The 13,801-nt window shown below is 44.6% G+C and overlaps 1 protein-coding gene across 1 annotated transcript in view; it reads right to left on the reverse strand.

Annotated features, from left to right (window-relative positions):
- Positions 1-13,801, reverse strand: part of LOC115322494 — a 150,543-nt gene that overhangs the window by 13,735 nt on the left and 123,007 nt on the right. Inside the window, exon 11 of the mRNA XM_042293718.1 lies at positions 2,335-2,482. Coding sequence (XP_042149652.1) covers positions 2,335-2,482 — 148 coding nt within the window. The remainder of the gene's footprint in view (positions 1-2,334; positions 2,483-13,801) is intronic.

Below are 13,801 nucleotides of genomic sequence, written 5' to 3' on the forward strand. Positions count from 1 at the left end.
ACCATCCTGTCTGTTTTGCTCGAAGCTTCTGTCCTCAAAATGCATCTGAAATAAAAAGAACCGAGTATGTCTTACAGTGATGAACAAATGCAATTGTTATGGTTCATGCACATGCACAGGATGTAGACAGTTTACAGTATACATGAACACACCCCATGACAAGTGAGCATCTGGTCTGCAGTCATCATGATAGTGAATGGTATTCCTGAACTCGTGTTGTTGTTCTGTAACTCGAATGTTCGGCGTGCTGTCCGTACCACACGTAACTTAGCAACTTAGCGTTGCTTCTAACATCCTTGGTTACATCCAATAGAAGTTTTATGCAATATCTAGTGTTATAGTCTATGGCATAGAATGTGCAATCCGGTTGGAATCAGTGACAAGCTCCGGGTTTGAGAATGCATGCATATGGTTATAGCCCACTGCTCCTATAGATTCTCATCAGTCGTTTACCCACATAAACTAAGTTCAAACGCGCTAGCACTTGACAGCAAATGCTAAAAACGCGAGCCATCGCGAGTGCGCTCCTAGACACATATGATTATCGGCGCTGTACTCGTATGCACCAATGACGTGACCCCCAACGTGCTACCTTTAAAAAAAGAAATATAAAAAATCCCATAAACTATCGCGGGTACCGAACACTTGAAGTGATTACACGCTCGGCGACAAAATTCGAACTCACTCGGCCACGTAACGAAACAGAATATATAGGAGACTATACAAATATGGAGGGAGGAGTCTGACCGAGCAGACGCAGCTCTATATGAAGGATGTAGTTACGTAACGTCGGACGTAACGCACAATAGCAGGGTGAGGTTACGTCACCCATCACTTCACCTTGTAACGTAATTTTAGTGTTTATTTTGCGTCACGTCGAACGTACCTTGTAGGCTCTCAAAACAGCAAACGCGTGCGTCGTAAGATCACAACACATGAACGCAGACATGAGAAAGTCACAGTCGGTGTCCTTTCAAGATATTTTAATGCCGCGATGGCTCGAGCCCACGACGCACGATAACGAAGACAGCACATGACGGACGAATCGGAGGAAGGGGCTCAACAGAACTTAAAATATACTCACGGAGCAAACACGAGAAGCAGGAGGGGTCTCCCAGCGGTCCCGTCTCACTTGAGCAAGCCAGCGTCTCTTCCGATTAGGGCTAGCCGGGAACATTCGTACTCCTTGCCTGTTGTGGCTCGTACATTGCGGAACGCAACATACGGGCATTTCTGCTCCTCAAGTCTTTTAAAAGCACGTAGCGTGCACCAGCGCTATCGGGAACGTCGTCGTCGAAAAGGAGCCGCGGTAAACACGACGGGACCGCGACCTAGACACGGAGCTGTACATTACGTTTGGTCTTACCAGGGCCCCAAGATGGCGCAGCGTCGTCGCGTCACCGTGGCAACCCGAACTGGCAACACTGAGAGCCGGCGGGTGGCGGCAACTGGTGGGTCAAAGGCTGACACCACCCTAAGACGGAAGTCCCGTATGTAGGCTCCTTTGCTCCGGTGCGATCGCAGCGCCGCTGCAGCTCTGTGACGTCAAGCCCGCGTGTCGGTCTATAACAGGGGTGGCCAGGCTGACCCGGGCTAAGAGCCGCAAACAAAACCACAAAAATCCCAAGAGCCGCAAAAAAAAAAAAAAAAGGGGGGCGGGGGGGTTAAACGTTTGTCTAGACTCTAGAGCAATAAACGATACACGAACTACTTTCAATCTATTCGAGTCAAAAGCAGTCCACCTGTACGTAAAATAGCAGTAGCTCAAGACTACCGAACCGCAACCTGTCTTAAGGCTCACAACGCGTTCCATTTCTCTTTTCGGGAAGTGCTCGTGTGACTGGGAGGGAAGCGGGAAAGGGGGGCGGGGTAGGGCAGGGAGCCGCGAGTCGCACTTTAGAACGCTAAAAGCCGTATGCGGCTCTTCTATAGCAATAATTTTATTCCACTAAATATAGACTTCTTAAAAAAATAAAAAAAAGAATGTTTTGCAGAATGACAAGATTTACCAAGTTATATTATTATGGTCCTCAGATAAGTTTAGTTTCCTTAAAATGTTAGTCTCACAATTTACGTAGTGAATACGTATATTTTTTTTTTGTTGTTTACGAATTTACAATTCGTTTGCGCCATTTTATTTTGGATATGTGGATGTCTAGATGTACGAACATAATTTGAGATAATTATAGGGCATTCTGTAAATATATCGTTACCTGTTCATTCTGGTTTGGGGCGTCTAAGTAAACAGCATTATCCAAATTTGACTTTATGGATATTCATTCACCTGTTCTCGTAAAACCTATACGTATAATACACATATTGCGATGTTGTTACCTCATCTTGATGAAATCCACCAGCACGTTTTAGAGCTAGAAGTTCCTTCTCGCAAATTTCGTTTGGAATTGTAAAACTGCCAGGCAGCCTTTTTGCTTCTAGATTGGTGTCATGCGTTTCAGTTCTCAGGCATTCAAATTGGCTCTCTCTAAAAGAAATAAAGGCACTATAAACAGGCAGTTTATCTTTATAAACGGTTGTGAATCAGATAACACAATTAGAACGTGCCGTTTGAGACGGCATTTTTAGTGTATTTCGGAGGTCAATTGACAAAAATTTAGTGTTCTCTGGGAGAAGAAAAAATATTTTTTTTAAGATTGATCTGTACTAAAATGATCTGCTGGTTTGCTGAAACATTGAAAAAAAATCAAGGTAGCATCGACCCATCAGAATTTGGCTTCAGGTGACACCCTGACAGGTGCGGAGAACTGCGGCCGCTTTATTCTGCTCTGGTGTGCTGCTGTGTGACTTTCATGGAAGTGGTTCAGGGAGACTGTAGTTATTATTTTATCTGAGACAAAAGCCTAACTGACGTTATAAATAAGTTAGTATCTCTCTAAATGGTGCTTGAACTGTATTGTTTCCAAGAAGAATACAGTTTTTAGCACACCGCTGTTGCAGTGGTTGCTGGGCGTTAACGCGCGAGATTGGAGTTAGAGGAGAAACAAAGTCAAGACGCTGAAACGGGGATCGGTGTCAAGCCAGCCTTACCGCACATTTTCCGTAGACACTCAACCTTATAAAACTACGGCATGGCGTGTACCGAACACAATATTATTGCTCCGCATCCCACTGAAAGGCGGGTTGGTCATTAAGAACGCTGAAGAACGAGTATAGATGCACGATCAATTTTATAACATCGGCGCGATTCGTGCATCTAAAACTTGTAACAGTCATTGATGGGTCTACTTTCAAAATGAGTACTGCATTGCATAAGGATTTGTGTCTAACGTTTGTTTTAAGGCTCGCATGAAAACAGAAGTAAAGGGCAAAAGTAGGCGTTTTTTCGTGGTAAAAGCGCACCTCCGTTAGGTGTTAACACAAGGTATCCAAACTTCTGTCTGACAAAGTTTATTATATAGTCGTTTGCATATTGCCCTTCTTTCAAAATTCACCATTTGATTTTTTGTGAAATGGTTTGAATCTGCAAAAACAAATTTATCTAAGACAAAAAGAGGTTATTTTACTATGTTTAACCAGTTGAGAGATAATGTTAGTGTAAACGAGGTAGATTGTTGCATACACAAATTAGAAGCTTTTGATTTCAATGTAGGTTCCTCAGTTTTGTCGAAAATCAGCCAAAAAATAATAGGAAGTTATTTTGAAATTTTTCGTTTGTTTGTTTATGGCCGCTTGTGCCATCTGCTGAATTGTGACCAAAATGAAAGGAAGACCTGTTCATAAAAATTCATAGGCTGGCACTGATTTAGAATCCGCGGTTGGCTTCTGTGTTGCCTTTGCTGCAGACAGCTTGTACACCTTTCGATCATGTCTGTAATGTCCCTAGTGATGCCTTGCAACCAACACAACTCTTGAACTCTCCTTGAGCATTTGAGGATACCCTCTTGTCCTTTGTGTTGACTCCTCTTTTTGTACACCATACAAAAAGAGGAGTCAACGCTGACTCCCCTCGGGGTAGCCCAGAGATGTCCCCGTAGTGATACCTCTCAAAGAAAATATAAGATTCTAGTGTTCAGTGGAGTCAGTGGACCAGATCTGCCCCCCCCCCCCCCCCCCCCGAAGAATCTAGTGACTCGATTATCCAATAGAGCCAGGATTACCCTCTTCCGGCCTGGCGTGGCCAGCGAACTCTCTCCAATGGAATAAGATTAAATTTTTGATGGAGTCAGGCGGCTCTCTCAAAACAGCATGCATTTACGTGCGTGATCTTTTGCTGGTGTGATGTTTTGCCGCGTTCTCTTGTGTCGCTCTGCTCATTTGACGCCGTGCGGTTTTCTCGATTGCTGTTTAAACGCGTGCTGTTCTATCGCTGTGCTTTTTTGACGCGGTGCTGTTTTGACGGGTGATGTTTTGTCGTGTGTTGTTCTATCGTGGTGCTCGCTCGTGGCACTAACTGTGCTACAGCCACATCGTCTTTCATAGATTTCTTTGTATTTTCCCTATGAGAACGTGCTGTCGACATTGGGTACTACAAAGAATGGCATCACCCTAAACAGAAGGACATCGAGGCGCCCTCATACGTCATACAAAATGCAGTTTGCGTTCAGATGCGAACACGATCCCACTCACCGCGATATCCGTGCTTCGAATAACGCATGATAATAAGTTTAAGAAGAAAACTTGGCCCGCGGCATTCTAACCAAGGATGTCGCAATGACTCGCGTTTCCAGACTGTCATTTTTAAGATGTATGAGAACTGTGACCCCGGCTTCAATCTGCCTAATGTAGTTGGCGCCTCAGAAAATACCATCGTCTGTAAGCACAGATTTTATTTAGACACTTTCATTTAACCCATATGTAGCGCAGCGCTTTCCTGCGAAACAGTATTTAAATACAAAACCTCGAGACGAAAAAAATGAAGGAAAACACAACAAACAAAGTCCTTCGTGTTTTTCGTTCGTCTCGGGGTTTTATCTTAAAATATGTTCAACCATCACCAGCTAATTTGAACCCTAACTTTTTGTTTGTTGAAACAGTATTCTTTAACATTCAATCGTTTTTCAATTGTTATCGTATCATTAGATAAGTCAATCGCCAAGCGTCGCTACCTTTCTAGAAGGCGTCCATGGCAACCTGTGTCTTCAAGGAGAGAACCTGCTAAGAGTTAATGCGGAGCATTATTTTGCTTCTATTCACAAAAATTAAGAAGTTAAACCGCCACATCTTTTCTTTATAAATTAGTGATGGCTTGCACTAAAGCAGTTAGAAATTACTGCACCGCGAATCAGCAGCCCATGTCAGAGAATAAAAGCTACACAGCTTGGCATCTTCCGATGATCTGGGTCACAGCCTCCTCTATACTGACAAAGCCTGGCAGATCGTCACGTGACGCGGCCGCCGAAAGTGAAAAGGTAGAACGGCAGGCAAGAGTCATGTAACGGGCGCCCCGCTGCGGCGAGAAACTGAAACACACTTGTTCCGAGCGATGCAATGTTCCTTTGGTGCTTCTCGCGTTCTTTGGGCTACCGCTTCTTTTCTTGTCGGGTTTGAAAACCATGTTTCGGGTCCTCGCCGCTGCAAAAGCTGTGCGCTGAGTACCGGACTCCCCGAGACAGGCTCTCTCTCTGCTACCAGATCCTCGCGCTCCAAATCTGCGACCGGGCACTCTATGGCTCCGTCGTCGAACTGCCAGGCTTTGTGAGTATTGGCGACGTGAGTGATCGAAAGCGTCGTTGTAGTCGGCCCACCACAAATGGCCGAATGCTGACTATGACGTCAGCAAAGGATTTCTTATTGACGCAACTAAGAGGAATGAAATAACTTCAATTTTGACGGCGTTGGCAGTGTTGCTTTGAGAGCGCCATGATTTCAGGCTTTCACCATGCTCATTGCAAACACCATCAAACTTGTTGTTCGCAAGGTAATGACGTCACGAAAGGTAACCAAACGAGGGCGCCACCGAAACATCTCGCCTCTAATAGAGGAGGCTATGACTGGGTTTACATGGATACGATCGCAGCGCATCGAATCGAGCAAGGACCACTGACACCCACCTTGTCTCTTTACTTCTTCCCTCTTCTACCAATCTACTATTTATCAAAACAGTCAAATCTCGATTCGATGAGCTATGGTCGCATCGATGTAAATGCAGCCATAGATGAGCTGGCTGAGCTAGCTTGTGTGCTTAGCAGCCGTGCAAACTGGGCAGCGCTGAGTCCGCGTCACGCTGGCGAGACCACGCGGTGAACGTGGGCAAGCGCACACCAGCTCGGCGCACGCGGAGCGAAAGATCGCGCTGCGGAACCCAGGGATCCTCGGTTCGATCCCCACCCATGCTCGTTTCGATCTGGGTGAGCATCGTACCGGCATGCGGTCGTGTAGCACTACTGCGAGGTGCACGTTAAAGACCCCAGACTACCGGTTGTAGTGCACTGGCTAAATTTCTCGTTTACAGCTGGGAGACAAATCGCACTTTGAGGCAGACTAAATTTTTGGCTCAATAAACATACACAGACACCAATTTATATTTAAAACCTGTGCCACGAGCCCATACCAGTTTTTCGGCAACACTAAAGGCAACACGGGTCGATGTCGCCATCTAGAAGTCAAATATTTTACGCTTCTTAATGATGGTCGCCGTGGGGACTCAGCCTTAAGTGGTCCGACTGTAGCTATTGGGCAGGCGATCGAACTATAGGGGGCGCTTTATGGAGCTTGTTATCCCCACACGCATCTGTTTACTGACAAAGAATAACAAAAAAAAATGGAATCTCGCCTAGCACGTTCTGGGCAACAAGCGCTTCACTCTAACCAGTGTTTTGGTCGCACGAGCAGCGGCCTTCGAATCGTCGTATTCGATTTTTCTAATAAAAAAACAAACAAGAAAATTCGGTTTATTTTCCCTACAGCTGAAGCGTACCGCTAGAGGCGTGACTATTTGATCTCTTCCCCAATAGTAAAAACGTGTATTTTGGGTTAAACAAGCACACATTATTGTGCACTTGAAAGAAGATGTGGAGTTGTATTGGGCTTGACATTGTGCTCAAGGATCAAGCTGATCTCTCAAATAATTCACGCCACTTCCAACCCACCTCATATCTTTTCAATATTTCTATAGTTACGTAATGTCGAACTTAGTTTAACATCTATGCATATATGATAAAATAGCAAACCTCTGCTTTAATATGCAGGTTTCAGAGAAATTCCAGCATTATTCTTCATCGTGTGTTACTTACCCTACAACATGCCGTATACTTTCTTTGCTGCAATCTGACAAATGGTAGATATTTTTGTTTTTCCCCAACGTGATTTGTGTGGCCATTACAAAGTTATCACTCCCCGAACATGATTCGGCCCCAGGAGAGCCTGGCAGGTGGGAAGGCGCTTTATCCCCGTCATGTGGGCAACCAAGCCTGCGCGTCAAGAGAGTATATATATTTTTTTAATATTCTAATCATGAGTGCATTGCATATTCCAAGTTCATGAAAACATAGTGACATGGCGATATTCACGGACAACATACTAAGAGAAAGTCTCTCTATATAAATGTGCACGCTTTACGCTCTCTTTTTGGTTTGGACACGACTTTATCGTTTTAGTGCGAAATGAAATAAAGCACCGGCTGCAAACAGCTCCGTCGCGCTGTGTCGCAAAAGTGACGCAATTTCGTCATTAACACGTGACCCCCTTACGTTAGACGATGGTTGCCTTTCCGGCGGAGATCGCGCACCTGGTTTCGGTATCATTAGATTTTCAGAACAAAATTTGGCAATGAATAACTCCAATTGCGTGCTCGATCCAGGATTTTTGAAAGCTTGGCTGGCCTTCAATATTGATTGTCTCTATTTCTTCAATATAAAGATATACTATAAAATGTCTAATTCAAAATTGATTCGTGAATTGTCGTATTATCCACATTTTTTGGTTTCATTCTCTTCTGAACATATTGTCCGCCTGGCGATACAAGAATATTGTGTAACGCAATTAATTCTTACGCCGCATTCACACTGGCGGCTGAGTAGCATTTTTAAAGTGGTTGCGAACGCGGCTGCTGAAAGAAGCAGTCCAATTTCGAGCGCATTTGATGGTGAAAACGAGCAGATCCGCTTCGCGGATGCAATTCGAACGCCAGTATGAATGCAGCTTTAAAGCGACATTTAAAGTTCCGGCGAGCAGACGTTGCAAGCAGCTACGAGGCGGCACAGAATCGCCTGGATAAGTAGTATGCTGCACGTGCGTGAGCCGTGAGCCAGCTCTATACTCTGAGTTCCATTTCAGGAGTCCAGAGAGCAGGAGAACGGCATGCAATTTTAGGAAATTGGCAGTCGAGCACATTTCTCAAATTGTGTCACTACGCGCTATGGTGTTATCTTCTATCCGTGCGTTACTTACCGCTTTTAAATCTATAGCCGCTGTTTGTGTGTACAGTTCCTGGCTAATAAATTTGTCTATTTGACGGTGTTTCCAGTTGTGGTATACTGGAAGGGATGGCATTCCAACAGGCGGCGGTGGCGCTAGCCCTGCGTGCGGCACGCCGCCAGACCTCGCGACCTCCAGGAATTCATCATTAAAACATCGAGCCTTTCAGAAGGAAAAGCCTGTCTCGGCTCTCTTGTTCACGATATAACACTAGCGAAGGCTGATGGTCTGTTTGAGCAAAAATTGGTCAGGGTCTTTGCTCAAGTTCAAGTTCAAGTTCAAGATGTTTTTTAACAAAAGTTTAAAAAAAAATCTAACAATAAGAAATTGAAGGCAAGTAAGAACAAATAAAAAAAGGATACAAAATATAAAAAAAGGCTTTGCACTTGGAGCGGATCAAAAGATGCTTACTGTCTGATACCCTAAGTTCAGCCAAGGAATTCCAGTTGTTGACGCATTGTGAAAGTGGGGAAAATGTGTGCCGAATAGTGCGTGATTGGAATCGTTCTATTTTGAAAGAATGATCACACCGAAGAGATACGGAGGAAGGAGGATGAAAATAAGTGGATCTTAGATGTGGGAGGTTATAGTACAGCTTATAAAAGAAGCACAGTTGAGACTGTTTTCTACCTATAGATAAAACCGAAAGACTGGATTCAGATCTGAGTTCTGACATGCTCGTGAAAATGAGTAGTTCGGATGAATGAATCAGGCCGCTTCGTTTTGTGAGGATTAGAGATTATTAAGCAAGTGGGCTTGACGATGATTCCAAATTATGCTTTCGTATACTAGCTGTGCGTGAACAAGTAGTTTATATGCTGTTATTTTAGTAAAGATAATGCTTGATTCAAATTTTTCTGTAAAAAATACATTACTTCTCGCTGCCTTCTTTAGCACGGTCTCAATACGAAAATTCCACATTAAGTCTTCTGTGATAGTGATTGCAGGGTATTTGTAACAGGATACACTTTTTACGTAGGACGAGTTTAATAAATATTTTGCGTTATGTTGACCAACATTAGGATTAATTAAGGTGACTTGGCTCTTAGAAGAGTTTTTTATGGGAGTACAGTAAATAAACAAGGGGGCAGAGCAAAAATTGCACGAACTTTCATCTGTGTGCTGTCGCACTTGTTATTTTTATTGTCCTGCTATTTGAACACGCCATGCGTTTGACCATATCGGGTATCGGATATAATAATTTTGTTTTGGTAAGTTTTTTTTTTTTAATTACCGACTTTATGTGGCCATTCCACACCTTCTACAACTTTTTTGTTTCTAATCGTTTGGTGGGGCAAAATAAATCAAAGCATTAAAACATGGAACACGTAAACAAACATGGATATTGTTGGCGTCTCTTTCCACAGACGCAGTGTTTTCGCACTATGAACAATTTTGCAAAGGTAATGAATGAATGGTGCCAAACTGACTTAGTTTTTAATACTTTGAAAGGCGTATGATCTTGTTTCCCAACCTAAACGTCTCATAAATCAAGATGCTTGCTCGAGAACAATGAAATTGTGCGTTGGCTAGACACATATTTGACTAGGCGTCAACAATTTGTACAAGTATAAAATGTTTCCACTGAGACTGCTGGTTATGTCAGGAATACCCTGATGCTCTGTGCACTGTGCTGGACCCTTTGTTGTTTCTTGTTTTCATCAACATTCGAAAGTCGATAAATCAATGCAGTGCCTTTTTTGCAGACCACTGTGCGTTGTTCTCAGATATAAGTTGTGCAGAAGATCAACATACTCTTAAAACTGCCTTCATACATTCATACACCTTAGAACTGGTGTTTATTTTGGAAAATGGTAAGGAATGTTACGTTGAACACATGCATTAACTATACATAGTGGTTAAAGCTTCATAGAAATTGTGAATTTTAAGAAGAAAACTTTGCTGCTGCACTCTCGGAACAAAAGTAGCGGCCTGCACAAGTCATCAAGCCATTATTGTAATTTGCCAATTCTGATGATGGGTTGATGGGTTGATGGATTGATGGGTTACATAAACAGACATTAACGTCAACCATCTAGAAAAAAATTATAGAAATTGCTACGCAGCCGTGTTCAATAGGCAAAACGTTCGAGCATAAAAAAACGTTTAGAGATAAGTTTAGTTTTCAGAGTCCAGACTCCTATTTTTAGAGCGCACTTAATTAGATAGTTTAACGCGTACCATGTGTACAATTCAAAGCATGTTCCAAGAATGAAGCGATGCTACCGCTAATCGGGCTGATAAATCTGGCGATCTTCAAGAGTCTTCCATACTCTTGAGTTCCTCTACCTCAGTGCGCACAGGTGCTTGAGCTTCTCCTCAACTACCTTACTCCTCCTCGCCAATCCCTCATGTCACATGACCTCCCCATTAACCAACGAGTGTCGAGCACCTCAGCCCCTCTGTAACCCATCAACCAATCAGTGTCCAGCGTCGCATCCACGTTTTTATCTGGGCTTCACGAAATGCCAAGCACCAGGCCAAAAAATGTTTTACGTTAAAAATTAAAAAAAAAAAAAAACTGAAGGCCGACATTTTACACGCTACTCGATTCCATCTACACCTCCACTCAAGCGGATGGAGGGAAAAGAAATACAACAACGAAACCGTTCAAGAAGCACTTGGCTTCAGACACGCCTCTCGGCAATTCCTCCACGGCGGAATTCCTCGAGATTTTTCACCCTACTCCATCATTCCCGGGGATGTCGGGAGACGAAATTATACTAACTTGTATCATATAAAAGCGAATTTTTGGTGCAAAATATAAGTATATGTGTTCGTATATCTTTAAAAAATCTGCTTTGCAAGCACTCCGATGCTTCTAAAGCAGGTGCTTTTAAATTCACTGATTCATGAATCAGTGAATTTTAAAATTTTCTCTAGTCAGCGTGAACGTTTCAGTTGTTTTGTCGTTAAAACAAACGCAAGCGCTTTCCAATCTGGCAACAGCGCAGGCAAAAGAACAGTGGCCGGTTTTTCTTTATGCTCATTGCGCTAAGCATAAGCCCTTTTGAGGACTGGTCTTCCACAGTGCAGAACGCACCTAACTTATAGGTTAGATGCGTTCTGCACTGTGCTGTATTAACTGGAGGTTGCAAACTAGCCCAGTGCTTATCTTTGGCATCCCTCGAAATGTATCCATCACATTCATAGCAAGTATTGATGCCACGTGACGACAGCTAACATATTTTATATATTTGAAATAATGTGAAACAACCGTCATTTGGCACAAAGAGCACAATAAATCTTCCAGTGTCAGTGAGACTCACATATTTACTATGCTGATTTCAGTTTGAGGTTGACGGCCGCATTTTTGAACGCTACTTGAATCCAACTCCATTTCCTCTCAGTCGAGAAAATGAAAAAGCAACAGCCATTCAGAAGGCATCTGGCTTCATAGACGTTTCTCTGCGATTCTTCACGAAAGAATTCTTCCAGATGTTGTACTCTACTTTAGCATCCCGGAGATGTCTAAGTGGTTACCGCGCTTGACTGTCGTGCCGAAAGTCTAGGTTCGATTCCAGTCAGCGGAATGTTCCTTTATTTACTCTTTCAACATTGCGGTCTCCCGAGTTCAAAATCATTCTTGTCTGATCGAATTCCGAATGTTCTAGTCGTCGAACATTCTGGGCCGATTGTTCTAGAATAGAAGCCGAAGGGGCGTACATAAGGGGCTCCGCGTGGCGAGCAGCGGTCAGTCTCGCTCCAGCGATTGATCCTGCTGTTTTACCGACGTCGACGCCTGCGACGCTACCTTACTTTTATTTAGTTCTAGGCACAGTTCGCCTCATTGAACGTTTAGGTTCTTTAGCTATTCTTCGACTCATCATTTGTCATTCGTGACATTTTGGTGGAGGTGCGGGGTAGCACCTTATGTCTCTTCACCGTACCCTTCCCAAGACGCGTTCGGCAGAACAGCGCCTCCGAAATATTTACTTCGCATTAGAAGGAACGGCAAGACAATGGTTTGAGAACCAGGAGGCTTCCCTCACGACTTGGGAGACTTGCGTCGGGGAGCTAAAGCGCACCTTAAAAAGCCAACACCGACGTAAACGAGCCAAGGACGTCCTTCAAGGAAGGTGCCAAGGTCTGAACGAGAGCGTGACAAGCTTCACTGAAGATGTTCTGCGCCTGTGCGCCCGTGCCGACCCTGGAGCCGCCTAAGACAAGAAGCTGCGCGTCCTCATGAGAGGCGTGAAAAGCGAGATTTTTGGCGGCCTCGTTCGCAATCCTCCGACGACCGTGGATGAATTTGTTGCTGAGGCAACGAACATTGAGCGAGCACTGTCGGCCAGGGCGGGTCGTTATCAGAGACTCGCCGGCGTAGCTGCCACCTCATCCCTTCCATCTTCCCGCCCTGACCTTGGTGAAGTTGGCATCGAGAACCTTTGGGAGGTCATTCGGGTCGTGGTTCGAGGAAAACTGAAGCGGTTGCTTCCTTATCCAGAACAACCCGCCGCTGTTTCAATCGCCGAGGCTGTTCGCGAGGAGGTACACCGGGCCCTCTTGCCAGAGGTCCCCGTCTCAGCGGCTCCCGAACAGCCGGTCCTGGCCTACGCCGCCGCCGCCAAGAGAGCACCTCCCGTCAAAGGACACTACCAGCCAGCTCGCAGACGGGAGGCACCGCGCCGCAGTATGCTCCACGACCAGAGCAGTGTGGTGCGAGGAAGACCGACGTTTGGAGGACGGCCGATCGACGACCCGTGTGCTACCACTGTGGTGGAGCGGACCACATCTACCGACGATGCCCCTACCGTCAGCTGGGCCTACACTCTAAGAAAAAATGACTACCCTGTGTGGTCAAATGGCGCTTTAAAGGCTTTGACTACCCCAAAAGGCGAGTTACTAGCGTTTGGGCAAAGTGACGACCCCAAACCGCTGTGGAATGAGTGCCTTTCTGCAGGTGACAACGGTGGTGTGGTCACTTTCGAATCCGATATTCACGTGCAGGCAGTCGTAAATGATATTAGTAACTTGGATAGCTACTGAAAGACTATAAATGATATGTTTCCTTAGCTCTCGTGATCTTTTAAGCTCCGCCAAGATCACATATGTTGTGCAATTCGCGTAAATTGGTGGAATAAACATTTTGTCACCGCGAGCAGCAACACTGGTCTTGACAGCCGTGGACCGTGATGGGGTAAAGCTGTGGCATCTTAACAACAACAACAAACGGCGTGGGTGTTTGCCAAACTGAGGTGAGGATATCTTTCTGGCCCTATTTTATTGCAAAGAATATTACAAAAAAAATGATTAGTTTTATATCTGATCGTGTTGAAGCATTGAACACTAGGACCGAGGATCGGCAGGGTAAACATGCTCAGAGGTATGTGACTGTGTCGCCCGTACTGTTTTCATCAATCTCGGACTGGTTGAATTTCTGAGCTGCACCAGTCGTGGTACGTACGTACTAGGCGAACTTTCCAAT

This window comes from Ixodes scapularis, unplaced genomic scaffold (assembly GCF_016920785.2).
Source record: "Ixodes scapularis isolate PalLabHiFi unplaced genomic scaffold, ASM1692078v2 PGA_scaffold4__175_contigs__length_147842914, whole genome shotgun sequence".
In the NCBI taxonomy this organism is placed as follows: domain Eukaryota; kingdom Metazoa; phylum Arthropoda; class Arachnida; order Ixodida; family Ixodidae; genus Ixodes; species Ixodes scapularis.